At 38.8% G+C, this 23,666-nt stretch overlaps 2 protein-coding genes across 2 annotated transcripts in view; both read left to right on the top strand.

Annotated features, from left to right (window-relative positions):
• The first annotated feature begins 4,904 nt into the window (after positions 1-4,904).
• LOC131438389 (charged multivesicular body protein 7) lies at positions 4,905-7,321 on the top strand. Its single transcript, XM_058608401.1, has 3 exons — positions 4,905-5,972; positions 6,028-6,627; positions 6,685-7,321. Exons 1-3 carry the CDS (start codon positions 5,496-5,498, stop codon positions 7,027-7,029), a joined length of 1,422 nt encoding a protein of 473 aa, XP_058464384.1. The 5' UTR covers positions 4,905-5,495; the 3' UTR covers positions 7,030-7,321.
• An 8,118-nt stretch (positions 7,322-15,439) lies between these two features.
• The window catches only part of LOC131438384 (toll-like receptor 6), a 29,035-nt gene continuing 20,808 nt past the window's right edge, over positions 15,440-23,666 (top strand). Inside the window, exons 1-2 of the mRNA XM_058608389.1 lie at positions 15,440-16,208; positions 16,281-16,982. Of these exons, the coding sequence (XP_058464372.1) occupies positions 16,487-16,982 (496 nt within the window). The 5' untranslated portion in view covers positions 15,440-16,208; positions 16,281-16,486. The remainder of the gene's footprint in view (positions 16,209-16,280; positions 16,983-23,666) is intronic.

Genomic DNA, 23,666 nt, shown 5'->3' with positions numbered 1-23,666 from the left:
GCAAGACACGACCGAGCATGGTTACATTAAAAATGTATGATGTATGAAAGTACTATTTATATTTTTTGAAATTTGAACTAAATCGTTATATACCAGTCATCTCGCTAGATCCAAACCCGGTAACCCCCGTAAATGGTTTGATCCAATTTGTCAACAAACAAACAAAAATATATCTGTTTACAAACAGTACTGCTGAACCGACGACACGACCAGACCGACGACACGACCTGCCACTTGTCTATCTAAACTGTATCGTAAATTTAACTACCCCTCAGTAACTGGTAATGTCAAAACGAAATTGATTGAAAAACTATTGAAACTGGCAACAAAAAACGAAAACTGTTGATTTTAAATAACAATTACCAGAACCATGGTTACGTATGTTGTTTATTTGAAACATGCTATACAAATAATCTACAAAGAAAAACGAATTTTGAGGTTTCTGCGAGCCGAAAGAAATACGGACGGTTGGTTACATTATCCCTAGGATCTGCTTGACACTTGGTTTCGTTTAGCACCCCCTGAAAAGCAGAAACTGTAGAGCATAGAGCAGCTGTTCGACAAGATGTACATAGTGCAAGAACGAGCGGTAGAAAATGGCATGTTCGCAAGTACTAGCTTTGAATGAACATTTTACTCAACTCAATTTTACACTTCATTGTAGATCAAATTCTTCGGTATGAATCTCGTTTGTCGAGAAAAGCAAAAAAAAACTATGCGGAAATGCCTCACTCGAAATACCGTGATCGATCACGAGTCATGCCAGCTGATTATCGAGTAGAACGGGCAAAAGAAGCAAATTTTGTGCGTTAACGTAGTCAAACTGGGAACATTAGCTGAGGCTTTGCTCGTGAGTAAAACTCTTAAGTTCGGCAAGTACTTAGTAGTCTAAATGATCGGGCATCCTACGTACGATGATACAAAACATGGAAATGGTTAAGTAATTGAAATAAAAGACAGCAAACAAAAGAAATTGTTACTTATTGTTAAGGCCATTTAATGAAAAAATCAACAAGAATTATAAAGTAGATTGTTTGACAACTTCAAACAAATTGAGCTACTACCAACTTTTTCATTCTCTTGTTTGATTTTTGTAGCCGTATCCTACATCGTAATCGTCAGAACATTGAAAAACTCACGATAAATGCATTATTTTTATTTCTTGACAATGAATTGTGTTTCTTACAAACCCATTTGCAACTCCCGTCTTTGGGAAGCCTGAAACTAGAACATGTTGACTGGTTAGCATTTGAATTGCATACAATGGAAAGTTACCCTTCATTAAATTTTCATGTAGAAGTCACTGATTCTATTCTTGAAATACACGCAGATATTTTATACTATTTTTTAACAAAATCTGTGAAAAATGCTTTCTCGTATCTTTTGCGTTTAAAATTGTTTGTTAATTTACTCTGGGGATCCTTGGTAACTAGATCCTGGAAAACTTAAACAGTGTTGCTCGAAAAGGTTATTTTCATCATTATCAAGGGGTCGCTATATTTGCGGTAACTGGCGGTGAATCGTTAACGGACAATTTCCTTGTCAGTTTTTCTTCGGAGTGCCTGGTCGTGTCGTCGACCAGACACTCCGAAGAAAAATCGGAATAAAAAGTGTTCGTGAGCGATTTACCACCAGTTACCATAAATATAGCGACCCCTTGAAAATGACAAAAACTAACTATTCGAGCAACATTGTTTAAGTTGCTATGAACTAGTTACCAAGGAGCACCAGAATAAATAAACAAACAGTTTGAAACAGTTGTGGAATAATTCCACATTTCATGGTTATAAAAATCTTACAAAAAACTGCAAAAAATAACGATAATTCATTCGAGGGCTGAATTGTATATATTGTCGCTGCAGGACTAATCTGCAATTCGCTGGACAGTCCAGCGCAGCGACGTTGCCGAGCGACGTCAGTTGAACTGCCGTTTCCTATACATCAACTGATAGAATCATGTTACTTTATACATATTTTGTTGTCTTGTTTATGAACCACGTCGACGACACGACCAGGCACTTCGAAGAAAAATCAGCATTAAAACTGTTCGCTAACGATTCACCGCCAGTTACCACAAATCTAGCGACCCCTTGTAAATGATAAAAATAATCTTCTCGAGCAACACTGTTTAAGTTGCTATGGACTAGTTACCAAGGAATTCCAAAACAAATAAACATGTTTTGAAAGCGGTGGAATTGTTCTATTAGTGTTAAACTTTGTTCGAATTAAGCAGAAATGCATTTAAATGAACTCGATTTTCGGAATTTAATCGAAACTAAGGATGAAACCAACGAACGAGGACAATGATCTGCTTCCAGCGATTCATCCGTACACTTCAACTGCTAGCTTTTCTGGGCAGTAGGATTCGGTGTAATATACCGGTGTCAAAATTGTTTTGTGTCGGTTGATTGCGCAGAAGTGGAAACAGTATTTCACCTTGTTGGCCACTATTCGAGGATTACTAGTGGAATTCCACAAAGAAATCATTTTACTGTACGTTATACAGGTACCGCAGAGCACTAGCCTCGCTCAGCTCGTTGTCGGTCATTTCCATGTCTTTCTTCTCACACAACGGTTTCAAGTCAAGAGCTGAATTTTGAACTTGGCTTTATAAAAGACATAACTCATACTCCTCATTTTTTACATTCCGCTCGAGTCAGGTAAATCCATTAAAATGTTCCGTAATATAAAAACCGATCTGAAATTTATTTTGTTTACATTCATCTTGCCTTCGATATGCAGTAACCAAGGTTATGGTGACTGTTATTCAAAATCAATAAATATATCAACTTGTGCTGCCAGTTTAAAAAAATTCACTAGCGTTTTCGATTTGACATTTCCAGTTACTGAGGGGTAGTTAAATTTACGATACAGTTTTGATAGACGAGTGGCAGGTCGTGTCGTCGACCACGTGCTTCAACATAAATGAATACATTGTCTTGCCTCCACTATCGAAGCACATAACGATGGAATATTACTTTCTGAATGCGCTTAAAGTTGATAATGTATGTTTGAGAACCAATGGGTTTGACACTGAACGTTACAAGGGAGTGAATTTTCGTACAATTATGAATGATTAATATATCGCATGACAGTCTACATACCATTGGTGCACAGTGAACTTCGCTGGAGCAGCATAATCAGGCGAGAGAGACGTCGCTTTCGATTTTTATCTGCATGCACAATAAAGTTTGTCAAACGCCGATGCTTGGTAAGTGTAAATGATATTCTAATTCGTATAAATGAATTTCTAATCGCTTTGTGTTTTAGTTCGATCTCGAAAAAAGATCTCTGGAACCAAATACTTAGAAAGTGAAGCTAATAACTTTAAATGAGTTGATTGAAAAGTCCCGATTGAGAACGCAAATGCAGGAAATTCTTGGGACATATTTTACTTTTACAGCGTTATTTCATGGAAGAAAGCGTCCTGAAAGCGATAATTTTGTACAGCATTGAAACGGGGCAGCATGTTGGATGATGTATTTTTCATTATTGGGAAGTGCATTCGACCTGGAACGTGGAACGCAATCGCTAGACGGAGTATGTGCTGTTGTTAATAACGTTGCTAGTTACTTGGAACTAGACTTCATAAATGCTTTGAAATCACCTTTGAAATCTGGTTACCCTACCTGTTACATAGATCTAGCCCAATCGGCACTTCAAAGTTCAATCCAGCAAGGGCGATTACAAACTAGTGACGTTGAACAGGAACGTGAAAAATTTGTTTAAACCTCGTTTGCATCCGTGGGTTGACCAATTTATTAATCACAATCACAACCTCGCTGAGGAAGAGTTGGCATCGTATGAAGCTGGGGAAACATTTATACAATTCCTTATAGTGCAAGTCGACGCCTTATTAACGGCGTTCAAAACTGCCCTCACACCAAGAAATTATTATGGATTATGATTATTCGGTTAGTATCATTACTAGTGAAGTTACAAGTCGCCTGGAGCGAGTTATCAAAAAATCTACATTCAATCGGCTAGTGGACTAGTTTTAGTTTTTTTGCTTAGTTAAATGAATATATTCCCCCTGAAGATAACACACGTGAAGTTTTTTATTGCCTTAAACAACCAAAATCAAATTTTTAGTAGTGAATAATTTGCGTTGCCAATACGGTACGCCACTACGAATTACATATTCGTTATGAGACAAGTACTCCAAAAGTGTCGAGAATACACACTTAATTTCGTTCGGTAATTTTTGCCTCTTTTGACGAGTTTTGAACAGCCGAACTACCGAATATTTCCTTTCTACTGATATATCAGCACAAATGAACATTTGTTGACAGCAGTACCTCAAGGTACCGCAGTGATAAAACGTGAATTTTACCGATAAAGTCACCTACCGAGATTTGAACAGCAGAGGTCGGTAATCCAATTTAAGTGTGTACAACGCGCCATTGACTTCAAAGCGGCATACGACACAATCGCTATGGCAGATTATGCAGCTATGGCAGATCTCTGAAAGAATAAATTTAATACCTGCCAGCGGGCCAACTACACTCAGTGGTTTCGTTTTAAGTGAGAATCTCTTGTTTTTGTTTACATTTCTTTTGTGGTTACCAAGGCTACTGGTAACTGTTTTTCAAAATCAATAATTTACCAACTTGTGTTGCCAGTTCCAACATTTTTTCAAGCGATTCCATTTTGACATTACCAGTTACTGAGGGATAGCTCGATTTACGATACAGTTTTAAAAGCGAGTGGCAGGTCGTGTCGTCGGCTGAACTGTCAAAATGTGTTCATCCGATTTAGGTTAGCAGTGACGGCAAAAAACCTAATACAGATTAATTTTTCCGCCATATACAGATTTTGAAAAAAATATAGTTGGCAGCTCTGCCGTTGACACAGACTGCTGTATGCTGTATCGTCTGATTCATACCTAAGCCATTCATACCCACTTAGAAAAAAACGTTCAACGGTGGTCCTTCATTGGTCCAATACGTTGGATCATTGGTCCAATGAAAGTCCAATCAATCGTTCAACGGGAGGCCAACACGGGACCTTCGTTTGCCGATTTTGAAACAGACCGTTGAACCGAATGCCATTTTTTTCGTTCAACAAACCCGGCAGACAGAGGTCCATTGTTGAGCCATTTTTAACATGAGAAGTTGGAGCCCCGTTGGACTAGTTTTACTACAGAATTCCTGAAGTTTTTTCCACTTATTTGTTTAAACTAACAATACATACCTACACAATACTTCTACTTCACGTAGAATAACAACAAATTTTCTTTCTATGTAAAGGTAACACTTAATTTTCACACTATTTTTGCAAGAGAAAAAACAACAACAAACCGTTCCAGCAAATTGAACGAATATTTCGTGCAATATGTCGTTCAACAAACCAACAAAATTGAACGGCCTGCTGAGAGGGTACCGATAGAAAGGAATCAAAACAAAAACTCTAAAAAACATAGACGTTTGCGAAACATATAACGACTTTTTTGGTTTATGGATTAAGAATTGAAGTTATCACAGTATTCCGCTTGAATGTCTCGAAAATCTGTCGGGCAAACTTCTCAGCCCATGTATGTCCTAGAGGAATCGTTTTACCCGGACGCCTGGCGCGACGATTCCCGAATGGGAGTGCTGCTTGCTGAATTTCGCGTTCGATCTGTTAACCCGGAAAATTACGATTCAAAAATGAAGTTTTGGAAAGAGATGATACACAGATACTGCGATCACAAAGGCTCTGGGGTAGTGTCGATCAGCGAACTCAAAAAGGTGTTCAAACGAAAAGGAACCAGCCCTTATTGCTTGCAGGACGTTTTCGATGATATGGTACGAGAAAAACAGTTGCAAGACCGCGAACAATTTCGGATGGAATCCCAGAACAGTTGGACTAACTGGGCTGTTGACGCATTGATTAGAAAACCAATCGGGTGGGGTTTTGGTATGATCAAAGATAAATTAATTGGGACCTCTTATGATGAAAGTAACGAGTTTGTGTGTATTGAGATTGTTAAAGTAAGCATACACATTTTATGGGCATATGTAATAATAATATTTTTATTTCTTCAAGAAACAATCGGAATCACTAGAGAACTTATTGATGCGACAAAACAAATATAACATTCTTCTTCCGATGAAAGATTTTATGGATCTGATCAAAGACTCTGGAATTAGCGTCGATGGCATCAATCTAGTTCTGCACCATATGGTACAGAAACAGTGCGTCTACATCGATAGAACATCGGGTGATGATTCTAAGGAATGGTTACTTAAATTTGCAGTTCCAGGTGCGAAGGTTCAATCAATTACCGACATCGAAAGGTCGATATACAATCTTGAACAAACTGAACATGATTTATTGAAAGTGGTGGACAAGTTGGACCGAGACATTGCTGAAGCTATGGAACAAGTAAAAACAAATATACGAGACGGCAAGAAGCAACTTGCTAAATCAAACTTGAAAAAGAAACACCTAATTGAGAAGAATCTAGAAAAGAAAATGAATGTACTGGAAAATGTTCAAACTATGCTCTCTAGAATCCATGATTCGCAGAGTGATCGAAACGTACTTGAAGCATACAAACTGGGTTCAAATGCTTTGAAGAATGCCTTTGCTAATTCTGGTATCACTTTGGATAATGTGGATGACACCTTGGCTGAAATGAAAGAAGTAAGACTTATTTCAATGTTTATGTTATATTTAAATAAAACAATTCATAACTTTCAGATTATGGATCAACAGGACGAAATGCAGGCAATGATAGGAATAGCACAAAATACAGATGTTGATGAGTTGGAACTAGAACAGGAACTATCCGATCTTATCGACATGAAGCTGGCTGAAAACAATGTTCCGCCAGTACCAAACTCGAAAGACACACAACAACCAAAACCACCTACAGTAGCTGCCGGAGGTCAACCATCGATGTCCCAGCTGAACGACTTTGACAAAGAGATTGAAAAACGTTTAGCGGCATTGAGGATGGAATCGTCTTCACCTCCGTTTGATGCCTCTTCGGGCAGTAGAATAATTGCGAGCAACATAAGTAACTTGTCTTCCGCTAATGTGTAACGGATTAACTGGTTTTTGTTAAACATGACAATGAAACTTTTGCTTCGACACGTTCATGAGCAATCCAGCAATCATAAAAAATCACTTTCGAAATGTTTAGAAACCCCGAAAAAAATATTTCAATATGAATGTTTCTTGATTAAACTTTGATTTTAGTTTTAAGGTCATTTTCCTGGAGAAAATCAAATTAAATTTCAATCCATTCACGGCCTTTCACACGAGTTTGGAAATATGTTTGGAGTTTTAGTTAATAAAAACTTCCCAAAACTAATGATTAAAAAACGAGGGTAATAAAATGGAATTAAAACAAAACAAAACTTTTTTTGACTCATTTTACTATTATTATAACTAATAAAAGCAGTCGAACTTTTGTTCTCGTCGCATTCGGACGTCTTTTCGTAACTGCTCCACGTTTCTACCAAGGTCAAACGTGCTCGGCCTACACCCTCCGGACGCATTCAAACGTTTCTTTTCGGCACTCGGTTTCGCTCAAAGCTCATCTTCGTACAAAGCTCACCCTTTCGGGTTTCGTCCGACGCGAGAGCACTCGCGTCTCGTTACCCGGTATAACTACTTCTAAAATCAATTGAACCAACACACCGACGAAGTTGACTAGTGCAGTGAGGAACAAAAAGCTTTCGGTGTCATCGACACCATCGATAATGGCGTCTCCGTCTCCACCCCCGGTGGAGGTACAACGCCCGGCCCAAGCCACTTATTACCGGCTTTCATGTGCTCCAGCGATAGCATTGACAAGCAAACACTGTTAATGTACGCAACCAGTGATTCGGATGGAAATCCCTGCAGTCTACCCACCAACCCTTTCATCTTTCTCAGATCTTTCCAAAATATTCTCGGAATGGACCCTACCAAAGTACTTACAGCATCGAAGGAAGCACGTGGCACACGGTACATACTACGCACAACATTTAAAAAAGTCTACCAGATCCTCATCAATCTAAAGCAACTCGAAAACGGTATTCCAATTGAAATTATACCACACTCAATACTGAACCGAGTACAAGGAATAATCTACGATATCGACACCATGAACATGTCCACCGAAGCGCTCCTAAACGAGCTCAAGCAACAAAATGTTATTGACATCCACAGAATAACAAAAATGATCAACGGAGTTCCAACCAATACACCACTGCTTATACTGTCTTTCTCGGGGTCTTACCGACCAAAGAAGATCTATATTGGCCTCGTAAGAGTCACCGTAAGAAAATACTACTCCAGACCGATGCAGTGTTACAAATGCGGCAAATTCGGCCATAGCAGCAAATCATGTTCCCAGCAAGAAGTCTGCCTCAACTGCGGAAACAACCATCAAGTATCTCGCGAAATACCGTGTCAGCAGCCCAGTAAATGTATAAACTGTAACGCAGATCACCCGGCGAGGTACAAGGAATGTCCTGTATACCTAAAGGAAGAAGCTGTCATTAAGGTCAAAACCGACATGAACATCTCCTTCGGAGAAGCCCGCGCCATTGTCAACAGCGAACGCAAAGAGACATCATACGCGAATACACTTAAAACAAACCTAACACCAAACTCGGACAGTCGCGACCAAGGATGGCTTTTATCGAATCAAAGAAAGCTCACTCGCAACTCTTCCACGATTGAATCAGTGCCATCAAAGAGAATCGGAAATCATCGCAACAACAAAAAACCGGCATGGTACATTTAACATAGAATAGACACTAGTGCGAGAGCGAATTCCTCTCGGTGAACCCTCTGAGAATCAACGGCTAGCACGCTGCTGTGGGGATTCTCTCTGAAGCAACAAACGGTCGCTTATTCTCGTTTCGCGATCCGATTCTGTATGGGCTGTGGATAATTGCGATAGAATCATTTTACTATTGCCGCTTATTCTAACTATGTGCATATAACCTTTGTATAATTTGTGTCTATGAAAATGTATGTGAATGCTCCACACAAGCGTTTTTAAATATTGCAACCTAGTATGAGAATCATCAAGTCGAATCATCGATTCGATTTCCTGCGATAATTGTCAACTTGCGATTCTCTCTTGGTAAATTCCACACAGCGGCGATCATTGTCAGACTGAATTTTTTTAAGGGCCATGAAATACTCAGAGTATAAAGTGGAGCGAAGAAATGTAGAAAAATTCTCTCGTGGTTCATGCATTGAGAGACTCGAATTCTTGTAGCACCTTCTACCGGATTGAAAATGTTGTATACAATATAGATAAAAATCGAGCAGCTTCTGTCAAATTTTCAGCAATCACCAACACTGGTCGCGACCGTATTATTAGCACCCTCCGCGAGGAAGTTGAAGCAAATTTCGGAGAAAGAATCGAAAGAAATGAACGCCAAAAACATTGAAATACAAAAATTGAAAGAAGAGTTAGCCGAAGCTAAGCAACAAAACAACGAAATCCTGGGAGAACTGGCAGCACTTCGCAAAGTCTTTACGGACTTCACCAACAAACACCCGAACAGACAAAATAATGCTGTTGTCACAACGGCCAAAAAACCAACCGAAACCGTTATCTCATACGAACTTCCATTTTCGCAACCTGAAAACAGCATTCCCGAACGCGGGCGAGCAAAAATCCAAGACAGGAGAACTTACAGCAAATCCCGTAGCCCTCTTCCAAGCAGTGCCACCTCCGACATTACTGACTCATGTTGTTCAAGGAAAACAAAATCGGCTATAAAGTACAACTCAACAACCAACTTTTTCGACGAAGAATAATAAAACGAGTACTATATAATACTCCCTAAAACCAACACCACGAAAACAGCTATCAAACTACGTCACCCGATAGACACCAAAAAACAACACACTGCCCAGCACAAAACTTTCAGATGGAACAAACGAAACAAGAAAAAGTTCCCAACGAAGAGGCATATTTCGACCAACACCCCTGCAGCAGCAGGGAGACACTAACCTCGACCAACAACAACGAAAATCATCACTCCGACCAGCTCTTTCCCTGGGAAATTCCAGAACAACCCGATGAACCCCAGACGGCAGGACACGCAGAGTGCCAAACTGGCACACACGCAAGTCCACTACGTCGATCCATCCACATAGAACAACATACTGTTCCTACCTTTCTACCAGAAACCAACGACTACTACCACTACGACGAATCAGACAGAGTAGTAGAAATATATCGTAAAGACACCGAATCGGTACCAGTTTCGGAGGGATCAGCGGCCGATGAGGAGTCCTCCACAAACGACCAGACACCGGATGACCGATGTATTTTAGCACTGCAGTGGAATACTAATGGTCTTCGAAACAATTTAGGCGACGTTCAAATACTTATAAACCAGTACAAACCCATATGCTTGGCACTGCAAGAAACTCACATAAAATACGACACAAACCTGATCCCATGGTTCGGGTCCTGTTATTCATGGGAAGGAAAGCAGGGAAACAATATTTACCAAACAGTCGGCATCGGTATCCGCACCGATATTTCTTCCTCAACACTCTCACTCGATACAGACCTCTTGCAGTAGCCAGAACAATAAACCAGCCAGCAAAAATTACCATTGTTTCCATCTATCTCCCGAACAAGACCAGAAACATCGGAAAAGAACTACAACACATTGTGAATCAAATCCAAGGCTCTTTCGTACTACTCGGGGACTTTAACGCACATCACCACCTGTGGGGATCAAAAAAGAACAGCGCTAGGGGAATAGAAATCGCCAATTTCATGGAGGAAAACGACGCCGTCGTTCTTAATGACGGAAACACAACATTCATGCGTGGTACATCTAAATTCGTTTCAGATCTAACCATTGTCTCTAGTACCATCGCAAATTCCTGCGGATGGACGGTGCTCAATGATGTCGGGAACAGTGATCATCATCCGATAACACTGAGCTATGACTGGACCCCACCAGACACATCCCGCCGCCCTAGATGACTGCATCATCTGGCAGACTGGGAGAAATATCAGGAACATGTTGCTACTTTAATAAAAACCAACTCTACCTACTCTCCGGAAGAACTTTGCAACATTATCAACACAGCAGCCAAACAATGCATACCGCGCACAAATGGTAACCCACCGAAGCGTGCGATTCACTGGTGGAACCCCACAGTGAATGCGGCCGTTAAAGACCGACGAAAAACCCTTCGCCTACTTCAAAAAACACCATTAACCGATCCCCGAAGAGCGAGAGACGAGCTGCTGAATTCCGCAATGCCCGCAACAGAGCCCGTAAAATAATCGCTGAAGCAAAAAGAAACAGCTGGAACGATTTCCTGGATGGAATATCACCTGATTCAACTACCACCGAGCTCTGGCGCAGAGTAAACGCTCTCAATGGGAAAAGGAGATCTTCGGGTTTTACACTAGAAATAAATGGCAACCTCACCAATGATCCACTCTCAATAGCCAACGAGATGGGAAAGCATTTTGCCTCACTATCGTCAGATTTAGTACTTCATCAAAGCCCTGCATAGGAAAAACATAGGAAAGAATGATCAATCGTAGGCTAACCGCACACCTGGAAGAAAAACAATTGCTCGACGAACGACAATTTGCCTTTCGCCAGGGCATAGGTACTGGGATTCACCTAGCATCCTTTGGAAAAAAAACAAGCCATCGAAGACGGTTTACACGTTGATTTTGCCATTCTTGACCTCGCTAAGGCATACAATACGGTGTGGCGGGAAGGCGTCCTGAGACAACTCCGTCAGTGGGGGATAACAGGAAATTTTGGTAGATTCATTCAAGACTACCTAAACGACCGATATTTCAAAGTAGGAATAGGAGGCAGCCAATCGCAAACCTTTCAGGAACTGAATGGCGTCCCACAAGGCTCAGTGCTAGCAGCCACACTGTTTATAGTGGCCATGAATTCAATGTTTAATGTATTGCCGAAAGGGATATACGTTTTCGCATATGCTGATGACATTATAATTGTCGTCTCTGGCAAGAGCGCCAAACGAATAAGACGTAGATTATAAGCGGCCCTTACACGAGCATTAAAAATGTCATTTTTAATGTAACTAAGTAATGATGTATTTCAAATTTGTTAGAAATCTCGTCATTACTGCACCATTACACGTTCATTAATAATTCAGTAATGACATTTTTAATGACTCGTGTAAGGGTCGCTATAGACTGCAATCAAAGCTATCAGTCAATGGGCCAAAGCTACAGGTTTCAACATCTCAGCACAAAAATGTAGTACCTCCCATTGCTGCCACAACAATCACCGAGCAGAAGGAAACCCAGTCCAACTAGATGGTACAAACATCCCTTTCCGTCGCCAGCCAAAAGTCCTAGGTGTCACACTGGATCGTCATCTTACATTCATCCCCCACTTTCAAAACATAAAAAAGGACTGTGAAAGTCGCCTACGCCTTGTGCGTACCATCAGCAATCGTCATCCCAGATGGAACCGTCAAACTGCACTGAAGATTAACAATTCCATAATCAACAGCCGCATATTTTACGGTAGCGAAATCACCTGCTTAAACAAGAGTGGTATGGAAACTGTTTTGTCCCCTCTGTATAACCGCGGAGTGCGCATAGTTTCAAATCTACTTCCGAGTACTCCGGCAAATGCCGCCTGTGTAGAGGCCGGACTTCCACCTTTCCGGTGGTTTTCCGCAATTACGCTCTACAAACGCATAATTGGTTTCCTAGAGAAGACTTCTGGTGGACAGTGTACTTTATCGCGAATAGCAAAGGAGATCTACCGATCCTTTACGGGCTCGAATATGCCCCCCCTAGCGAGAATGCGCTCTGTTCGGAAATTAGAGTGGTACCAAAATACCCCAGACATCGATACTAGACTATCCAAATCAACAAAAGCCCGATCAGACCCAAACATTGCCAAAGTTAACTACCACCAACTGATCCACAACTTTTACCCCAAACACGCGCGTATATTCACAGATGGATCACGAGCAAACGATCGGGTGGGAATAGGAATCAGCGGCCTCGAAGCTGAATTTGCACTTCACATGCCACCGACATGCTCAGTCTTCACCGCCGAAGCTGCAGCAATTTTCTACGCCATCACAAAAATTCCAATGGGTCAACCAACGCTAATTCTGACGGACTCTTTATCCGTACTAACTGCGCTAGCTACAGGAAAATCCCGACACCCGTACATCCAGGTAATCAGTGATTGCTGTGACAAAAAAAAACCACCCTCTGCTGGATACCCGGCAACTGCGGGATTGCCGGCAATGAGGATGCTGACCGACTGGCCAATTTAGGTCGGAAATCTAGGAGTGCACTGACCAAGAAAGTACCAGCAGCCGATATGATCCGGCACCTCACTACATGTGTCATAGATCATTTCACCTCGTGCTGGAGAAGCCAACAGGGACACACTCAAAAAATCAAAGGCTCTCCTGAGCGATGGACCGATCGAGACAATCGCCAGGAGCAACGAGTACTATCCCGGTTGAGGACCGGACACACCAGAGCAACCCACGACTACCTTTTCTCCGGCTCCCCCTCACCTAAATGTATAACATGTAACACAAGATATACAGTGGAACATTTTCTAGTTAACTGTATCGAGCTGCACAACCTAAGGCAACAGCACCAACTCCCGCTATCTATCCGAGAGATACTTTATAACGACTCGGCAGTCGAAGAGAGGCTAATAGCCTATTTAAAGGATGCTGACTTGTTCCACCGAATATAGCCACGGGCCATCTGCCTTACCAACTGGTGAGGGGATGTTTTCCGCGGCCTAGCTGAAGCGAGAACCCAGGATACCACAACACGCACTAATCCAACGAAGGAGGGACAGACTAAAACAGACCACATGTAGCAGCAATTACAAGATTAGATAATCAAAATTGAATGTATTTTATTAATCAAATCATCCCCCCGGCGAATGACCAATTGGTTAAAACCGGGGTTAAATAAACCAATAAAAAAAAACTAATCAAAGCGTGCTATCTAGTAAAAGTATGTTCAATACTTCCGGTGAGGCTCTTAACGCGTGAGCATGTGGGTTCGAAAATTTGTATATTTCTTGTTCGAGGAAGAAAGATTTTTCTCGTCCTGCGCAAAAGCAGTGTTGCGACGCACAGTGGTCCAAAACTGGAAAAAGACGGTCAAAAGTCTGTACTGACTTTCACTGATTTTCAAGAGCTAAAGTGTCTTCGAAGAAGTTTTACAAGATTATATAACGCTTCTTTTGAAAGTGGCACCTTAATTTTTGTTAAGAGGGTAGTACCAATTTCGAAAAATATAAATTTGTTTTTCTGTCTTGTTCTGAGCGTTTAAAAATTTTTTCCAGGACATTTCAAATAATTGGATTTATGATTTCCATCGCAATTTGAACATGAAAATTTATCAGTGGTTTCATTCATTGGACAAACGTCTTTCGAATGCGATTTACCACAATTCAAACACCGTATATCCATATGACAATTTTTGGTTCCATGGCCGAAGCCTTGGCAACGACGACATTGCGTTAAGCTTGCAATACCATTATGCCGTTTATAATGTTCCCAATGAATTTTTATGTGGGAAATGAAACGTACTTTTTCTAAAGTTTTCAGATTGTTTACATCACCTCGATTGAAGTGTATTAGGTAAAGTTCATGGGAAATTCCAGAGCGTGGTTTAGAAGTATCATTCGCTCTTTTTTCATAAGTATTACTTGGGAAGGGGCGAAACCAAGCAATTCTTTTAATTCATTTTTGATTTCATCAGTACTTTGATCATTCGATAAACTTTTCATGTCAGCCTTGAAGGGTCTGTCTGATTTTATATCATATGAATAAAAGTTTCTTGGACAAATATCGGATAAGACGTTCGTAATCTTCCAATCCATCAACCAAGACTCGACATTCTCCTCTTCGTCCGATTTGAAATGAGACTTTTACTTCCGGGAGAAAAGTAGAAAGCTCAGTACGGAATGCTTTGAAGTCGGAAATCATCACCGTCACTGGTGGCATAGATTGATGTTTCTTCCCAGAAAAACAAGCGTCCATTTTGGGTAATTTTCGAAAAAAAAATTTTCTATGTCGCTACAATCGGATTCAGGAAGAATCTCGTAAATATTGTTAGACGGCATAGAATCAACGGATGGGAAGTCCGTCCGTTGTCTTTTATTTGTACATTCAGATTCTATAAGATCGTGGGTGTCATTAGAAAAATGTTGAATAACGGATTGTGATTTATTCCGTATTGAATTACTTTTAGCCTTAGGCTTGTTGCCTTTCCGGTTGGATGCAACCGAAATTAATGAAATTTGAAATTAAATTAACTAGGCTAGATTAGTCTTCGAATAGACTCCTAGTTTTGTTGAGTCTTGATGAAGACTGATTTTATGGTAGTCTTAATACAGACTGATTAGTTCGAAGAATAATTCTTTGAATAGACTGTTAGTGATTCAGGTAGCCTTGAAAAAGACTGAAGCCTTGAATCAATGAAACCCAGAAGGTAGTCAGGTAGCCAGAAAAAATTTCCGAATTTTGCGAATGACTGTTCAACACCGACTGAAACATGGGCGATCTAGGGAACCTAGGGTTATTATTATTTGAACCCAGAAACAAATCAGAAATTCAATCCATTTAATTCCGACTGAACATCAAACTTTCGAAATACGACAAACGACTCGCACAAACTCACAAACACATAACCTATAGATATAATGACACATAATATGTTATCCAAATTCCGATAAAACTGGAAATCTTTCTTGATAATAATAAGCATTTTTCACAACTATCGCAATTCTCATTATATTCAGAATGAATTCCCACAATGGAACGATGATCTGAGCAGTGCAGCAAATTTGTCACGTTAACTAAGATAACTTTAGCCCGGGTATCGTCGTATGATTAATCGATAAGAGCTATAGGTGACAACATTTTGCAACATTTCCATTACTGAGCCAGAGTTCACATGGAATGAGCGTACTCAAATTTAGGTGAACTCAATTTTGCTAATCAAGTTACTTTCAAGAACATACCTGCGGATTTTTTGGGTGATACTCGAGCATTGATTGACATAGAAGTTAGTGTTTTGATTATCGCTGCATGAAATTGTACCGAAGCTAGTTAAGTGCGTCAGAAAAGCAATAAAAGGTATCATGAGCTTTCATATGACATGGATAAGTGTTGATTAGAGCGAAACTAAACAGCGCAAAGAAATTCGCACAGTCAACCGCAAACAACGGTAGAAACGGGAGCCTTATAGCAAGGTGTGTAAAGATAAGCGCTTACGATTTGTTATCGATTAATTGATAAAAGAAATCGAACATTGTTTTTAACAGCTTAGCCGAATAAATATGACAGAAGTTCGCCAACCGTGGTCAGCAATGAAGGTACGCGATTAGTTAGATCTGTGACAATGTGCGGTGTCCAAGAGCTCGGGTGGCTCGTTCCAACGAGGACTACTGGGCAGGTTTTTTGAGGATTGAACAAGGCATATTTCGTTATAAAAGAAAACAAACCAATTAATCTTCGGCATAGTTCAGTTATGATTAATAACGTGTTGAAAGTGATACGCAAAACTTCAATTATCAATCCAGTTGTATTGATTTTGATATTAGTTTTGTGGAACAGTATTGTTGATAGTATTCCTGCCCTCGATGGTACAGGTGAAGTGGGGGGCTTGATCACACGTCACAAGTCGGGTTCGATTATCAGTGGTACAAACGATGAGATTACCAGCGCGCGACAACGATTGGATACCATGGTTGGGATATCGCCGGCATTGTCAAGCGATAGAAGGAAGCAGAAAGCATTCAAACGACGGCTTTCAGCGTATGGCTACCATCAAGACAGTGATCCCATCGACAAGATAGATTCTGATGAGAATAACGATCAAGTGGATAATCTTAAGAATCAAATTTTCAAAGCTAAAATGCAGACTTCGTTGAATCCAGATTATTTCCAGTGCATTCTTGGAAAGGCAGAGGATTACATGTTACATTGGCTGAACATAAATGGAACGATAAACACGAATAACAACAGTAAGTGTAGAACTATTGACATATTATAAGTTATCCAGAGTTGTCAACATCTGTAAGGGTACAAATCCTCCCCTTGACATTGATTGGGTTGCTTCTTAGCCATCCGTTTCTCCTTACTATGCTACTATGAAAACGATTGATAACATCATATAACAAATAAACCTAGAGAGCTGGATGTAATAGTCATGTTATAGAGCTATCAGTGATACTAAAAGCGCCATCTGGTGAGAAATGATCAGCACTTTTTCTAAATTTTGTTTCATTTTGAAGAAGTGAAAAGCATGGATACATTTTACTTAAATTAATATTTCTACTATAACTAAAACTAGTTAAATAATAACATGAGGAACAAATTCTTGACAAAATTGAGATAAAACCTGTTTTAAACCACCTAGTGGTGTAATGATGCCTTTCTCATTATACTCATACCATCATGGGAATTACTTTAGAATTTTTGGAAAAACTATTCATTGAAAAGGAAAAGTAAGCTTTTTCGGGTGCAAGCTAGCTCAACCTACGAATCGAAAGACCCTGTAGTTTCGGAGTCGGAAATAGGATCTGGATAGAATTCAATAGCAACATTGGGCCTAAGCTTCTGAAGATCGAAAAAATTCACCCCGGGAAAAAGTCGGAAATAGGATCTGGATAGAATTCAATAGCAACATTGGGCCTAAGCTTCTGAAGATCGAAAAAATTCACCCCGGGAAAAAGTGACATCCTTTTGGTAGAAAAAGTCGGAAATAGGATCTGGATAGAATTCAATAGCAACATTGGGCCTAAGCTTCTGAAGATCGAAAAAATTCACCCCGGGAAAAAGTGACATCCTTTTGGTAGAGTTGTATAACTGGGCAGTTGAACAAACTGATGCAAATATTACGAAAACAAATTTCTGCTACATAGCCTCTGAACAGCACAGCGAAATGTCCGAAGAACATGAAGAACTGTATAATAACGCCAAAACAATATCTGGCTGCTTTTCGATTACACTGAAATTACACTGAAAAAAAAATCAGTTGGACAAGGAAGAGTTTTTTATAATAACTTTTGTTTTCTTTGAATGTTCCCAACTTGAAATTTTTACTGTAGGTAACAAATATATTCACCTACTTTATAACAAAATTTCATCCGAATCAAAAATGGACTTTAAATTTTCTAAATCGATTTTTTCAGTATAGCAGTCAATTGGGATTTGTGTCAATATTTTTTTCGAAAATTTGACTAATTTTGTAAAAACCACTCATACAACACTTTTTTTAGGACTTGTCATTTTCCTACTACAGCCAAAAATTAGTAGAAATAGTTTGATCTTTTCCAAAAAACAGTCTAGGTCATTTTTGGAAAAACAAAGTATGCGAAGTCGTTTTTTGTTACAAAGTCTTCATGTAGAGCAAGTTTCACTAAAATCTGAGAGGATGATGCTAACTCTGAATACGATTTAGCACGAAATTCGTCTATAATCAAAAATATTGCTAAAGCTTCAGTCTCACATTAAACACGACAGCAATCATCACTCGAAGTGTTACAAAACGATTCGATGCCCTGGCAGGTTCTGCTTTGATCAAACGTAATCAGCTCGCACCTGATTGTAGCTGATTCACGTGACGCTTGCACAAGAGTGCATGTGCGAATGAACTGCCAGACTTGGTAAACCAAAGCGTGACCACGATTGGCGTGCGGAACATACATCGAAGTTTAAACACAACGGAGAGAATATGCAAATCAACATTTATAAGCGCCATTATTGAGAGTTCCATAATCTACAATTGCGGTCAAATCTTTTAGCTTCTGACTATTTTCAGTATCTCCACATCAAATCAAACAAATAATCAATTCGTTTTTTTCTCATGCACATTAATTTGCGACTATAAAATCGAGTTTCAATCAGAATAAGTATTGTCACTAATACATACAACATCCTTCTTCAGAATGGGTCCCGCGAATTGCACTCGGCGCGGTACGTTAGCGTTGTAAGGAAGGGCACATAAGCAAGTGGCTGATTTACTCTGTGCGCCGTTCGCCACAAGAAAGGCAACCGGTTTGTACGGAATTTCGCTCGTGGAAATAATTTCCAGGTCAGAAAAATGGTTACCTAATGAACTAATGAAATTTAAGGATCAAGAGTAAACCAAGTTAACTTGTGTTGGTAATTTGTGTATTACGTGCATTTTATTTGGTACGTATGCCATTGATTTGTGTATTCATATATGCAGTGCACCGAGTTTATCAAAGTGGATTGCACGACTGAGATTCAAACAATCTTTTTTCACAATAATTTATTCTCAAATGAATGTTAAGCCTGACATATTGGATAAAATATCAGTTTTGATCAATTTTTCACCAACGTTTGATGGAAAATTGCTTACATTCTATCAATGTAGATTTTAATTCCCTAATAAAAAAGTTAGCAACACTGCTTCAATGCATTTGTATTAGATTGCGCTACACAAAATAAACAAAACAAAATATTTTCTGTTACAAAAGCAGTTTTCCGGAAAAATAAATAGTTTTACGACAACATTCCATATTCATTGCCTTTCGCGTGTTAAATTCAAGGTTCCTTTTTTGCCGGATTACTAATAGAAGGTACGTAAATCTTTATATCGCAATAATTTCTGCAAGAGGAAATCCATATAGGAATGTGTTTGTTGCTAATCAAATGTGTCAGTGGAAGCAAGCTGAAACTGAAATAATTTTTCTCGAGCAGTTTTAAGGTAAGCGGAAGAGTTTAAGACTACTACAAGGTTAAAAATCCATGACTAAGAAATTATGAAAATCATGAAACATGTCTTCTTATGGGAGCATGCCTATTACTGATGATTCTATGAGCATAATGATGAGTTATTGCTCTAATATAAATAATTCTGCTTATAGAATCATCAGTAATAGGCGTGATCCCATAAGAAGATATGTTTCATGACTTCCATATTTTCTTAATCATGGTACCGGCAATGGATTTATATCCGTGTATTTCCGGCACTATCAGGGTCGGATTCCGGTCGCTCTGAACGACGTTCTTGAAATTTCTGAAATTTCAAGCACTCATAACCCTGTAATTTCGAAACCGGAAGTCGGATCAGAACAAAACTTGGGAATAAAATATGGATCTGTTAGATCTTTCATTTGAATTCAAGTTCATGAAAATCGGTCATACCAACTATCAGAAAAGTCAGTGAATTCCATTTTTGAGTATATGACCACTATTTCTGGTTCTTCAGGAATCAGAAACCAGTATAGCCGGAATCGGTCTGTTTGGCTGTCTACTGACAAGTAACGGCATACAATTTTTAACACTCGTAACTTTGTAATTTCGGAACCGGAAGTCAGATACGGATGAAATTTATGAATTTCGTATAAGATCTTAAGGTTAAACTTAAGTTTGTGAAAATAAGTGAAGCCACCGCAGAGCAAAGTGAGTGTGTTCTATTTCAGAGTTTGTGACCACTATCTCCGATGACTCCGGAACCGGAAGCAGGGTAGCGTTATAGTCGAAGTCGGTTATTTTAGCCGTCAACTATTAAGACCTATCGATTGGATAGCTTGCCAATTCGAATAATTTTATCCATTTACGTAATGCAAAATAAAACAATTTAATTACAAACCCTAACAATAGATAATGTTTTTTAACCATTTAAACGTAAATTATGAAAGGATTGATTACCACAAGGGAATTATTGTTTTATATTTCTCTAGACATGATTAGGCAACCTAAGACCTAGGACCAGAATACAAAAAAGCTGAGAATTGATCCACTGGGTTCCTTCTTTAATATCAAAGAAGGCCACAATCGCAAGAGATTTTTTTCTACTTTTAGTTTGTCAGAGTCCTGCTTTTCATCTAATTGCCTTCAACACTGAAGTTTCACAAAACAGTTTTCTCAAATCAACTGTTTAATCTACACTTTTCTAGAGAATTCTTGCTTTTCTATTTCTAGTTTTATTCGATCATTGTTTTCATCTCATAAACAGTGATGGCATTCCACCAGAGTGATACACGCTGGTGTGAGATTTATGTCTACACAGTGAATGCAAGAAGCGAACATCACACAAAAAGGAAAGCGCACTACTTATCAGTGTCGAATAGACAGTATTTGAGTGTGTGCTTGTGGTTAAAGAAGCTGATGCGAGCGAAGCACATTCTGTTCGCATGTATCGCTCTCACGCTCTCTCGCCTAAATATACCCAAGTGACCACCCCAAGTAACATTTTTAATATTATTAAATACTTGTAGCTGTCTTCAATGCTACATAATAAATCTTGCAATAAAACTTTAAAGTCCACGAAAGCCTGCTGAAAACCTCTATAAGAGCATGTTCCTGCAAAGTGGACCATTCTTCATAAGGTTTATAAATCAAAATGAAGAATCAGCATAAACCTGCTTTAAAACTCCAAATTCAAGAAAATTTTGAAACCAGCTTTACGATCAACATTAAATTTCTTTGGATGGAATGAATTCCGCTATGAATAAACTGTCGTTTTGATGATATTTTGCTTGACTATGTGTGTCATGTCTACTTTGAATGCAATCAGTAAGAATATATTATATTTTAATTACGAGTTTGAGACCTTTTCCGAACGTAAAAACTTCATGCGCTTTAATTTTCATCGTGAATGTAAGGATAAAAATAAGAATTATAACTAATCGCCTTGAAATAAATGCGGTTTTTGCGAAAGTCTCCATGATTTATGAAAATTATTTTTTGTGATTCATCGTCATTTTTGTATAAAACTATTCTGTGGCGATAAAACTTGTGCATACGATCTGAAAATGAATCATGAAAGTCCAACATATTTCCTCGTTTTTGCATTTCGAAGTTTATTTGATGTCAATAAATGCTACGGTATAGAACATCATAATGGCGGCCATGAAATTTCTTTTAATGCAAATTACACTTAACCTAAGGAGCAATAAATCAAATAGCCTACAATTAATGTGTCATAAATGTACTTTAGAACCCTCAAATTTACTCTGAGTGAAATTGTCATAGAATGAACACGCACACACACAAAACTAGATTTATGAAAGAATTTAACTGACAATAATGTTTTAAAGAAAATGTTTGAAAGTAATATTAAAAGTGTTTGCATGGTTTTATTCTAGTGCAAATTGTTTTATTTTTATTTTATTTTTAGTGCAGGTAAAGGGTTTTATAGAAGCTTTGAAAACTATGATATTACTGGTTAAAAGAGACACTTATTATAGTTGTCATAAAACAGGTAGTGATTGAAAAATCAAGTACAAAAATCCTATAAATTATAATCAAAACCATATGGCATTCGAATTGTTACTTGGGACTGGCGCGTGCTAGTGAGCGAACACTTTGTGATTCATTTTTTTAATTTATAGAAGGCGATGGACTTGCTATGACAATCTTTTTCGCAGCAAGGATAAAAAAACTAAATTTTAACGATACGCTTCTCTTATGCGAACCGTACACCAGAATCCTCACCGGCGTGCATACTTTGGAGAAAAAATCTTCATCCACCTCAGAGAATTTCAGAGCTCTGCTCTCGCAATTTGGTGTGATCCAGTGCTAGAGTTCGCAAAACGTCTTTGTATGTGACCTGAGAGGCCTGATTGCCCCATTGGGATTTTATGTATTTCAATTAGAACGGATTCCCGGTTTTTGAACTACAACAATGTTCGAAAAATGAAAAAAAAATGTAATCTGAGTTGGCTGGACCAATTGTCACAAACTGCAAATGGAAGAGATTTCGATGCCAAAAAAATCGGGATCTGCGTTCTGGTTTCGGAAATACAGATTAATGAGAGTTTAAAATGTCAACCTGGTTTTTGAAATCCGCATGGACATATACAATATAGATAATTCCTATATACAATATAGGCCTCGTTTGATTTTCCAAATAGCCGTATGAGCAACTGACAGTTTCTCTTTGTTCACTTTTTCTTTCGATTATTGTGACGTGATCAAAAAGTTTTTCGTGAATTTTACAATTCTGTTTGAAAGTCGAAGGTTTCGGGTGTCATTTTGTACAAAGAGTTGAGGGATAAACGTGACGACCGCTTGCTAATTAATAGAAGAGAAACTGTCATTTGCTCTTACGACCTTTTGAAGAATCAACCGAGAGACTGGATGTTTTTAATAGGGTAACGTGGCACCCTCATGACATATGCGAGTACTATTCCAGATAAAGGAATATTCGAAATGACCGTTAAAATGATTGAAGAATCTAATTTGAGTATCCTGTTTGTTAGTCTGTGACTATAGGGCCGTTTATATGGATCAAAATTTTTGAAAATCTGTTTCATGTTTTTGTTACATACATACAGACAGTTAGTGATTACGACGCACTGGGTTCTAAAAATAATACGCATTTAGAAAAAAAAACATAACTTCGGAAATCTCCATAATAAATTTCAGAGATCCGAACAACAACAAGAACGTTGATGTTGTCGCCGAAGAAAATTCTTCAAGCGAAAAAGAAGTTGAAAATTGCCGTCAATGATAAGAGAATTGTGTTTTGTTTGAGCTATTGGAACAAATAGAAAACGATCTTCAATTATCTCATGTTTTAAATATTCTTTTGTTATGTCGATATAAGCCGAATTTTTCAAAACAATTTCATTATTGCGGGCGGACAAAACGTGATAGGGAAGCCTTTCATGCAACCTATTTGGGTTCAATTCCTACCCTTTAACATAGGCTCAGGAAATGTTTCAGAATTG

The sequence above is a fragment of the Malaya genurostris genome, chromosome 3, assembly GCF_030247185.1.
Source record: "Malaya genurostris strain Urasoe2022 chromosome 3, Malgen_1.1, whole genome shotgun sequence".
In the NCBI taxonomy this organism is placed as follows: domain Eukaryota; kingdom Metazoa; phylum Arthropoda; class Insecta; order Diptera; family Culicidae; genus Malaya; species Malaya genurostris.
Note: the sequence above shows the minus strand (reverse complement) of the source record. Positions and strands in the feature narration are given on the sequence as shown.

Coding starts and splice junctions, on each gene's coding strand:
- LOC131438389 (XM_058608401.1), top strand. CDS start 5,496: ATGTCTCGAAAATCTGTCGGGCAAACTTCTCAGCCCATGTATGTCCTA. Junction 5,973..6,027: donor TGTGTATTGAGATTGTTAAA/GTAAGCATACAC, acceptor TATTTCTTCAAG/AAACAATCGGAATCACTAGA. Junction 6,628..6,684: donor CCTTGGCTGAAATGAAAGAA/GTAAGACTTATT, acceptor CATAACTTTCAG/ATTATGGATCAACAGGACGA.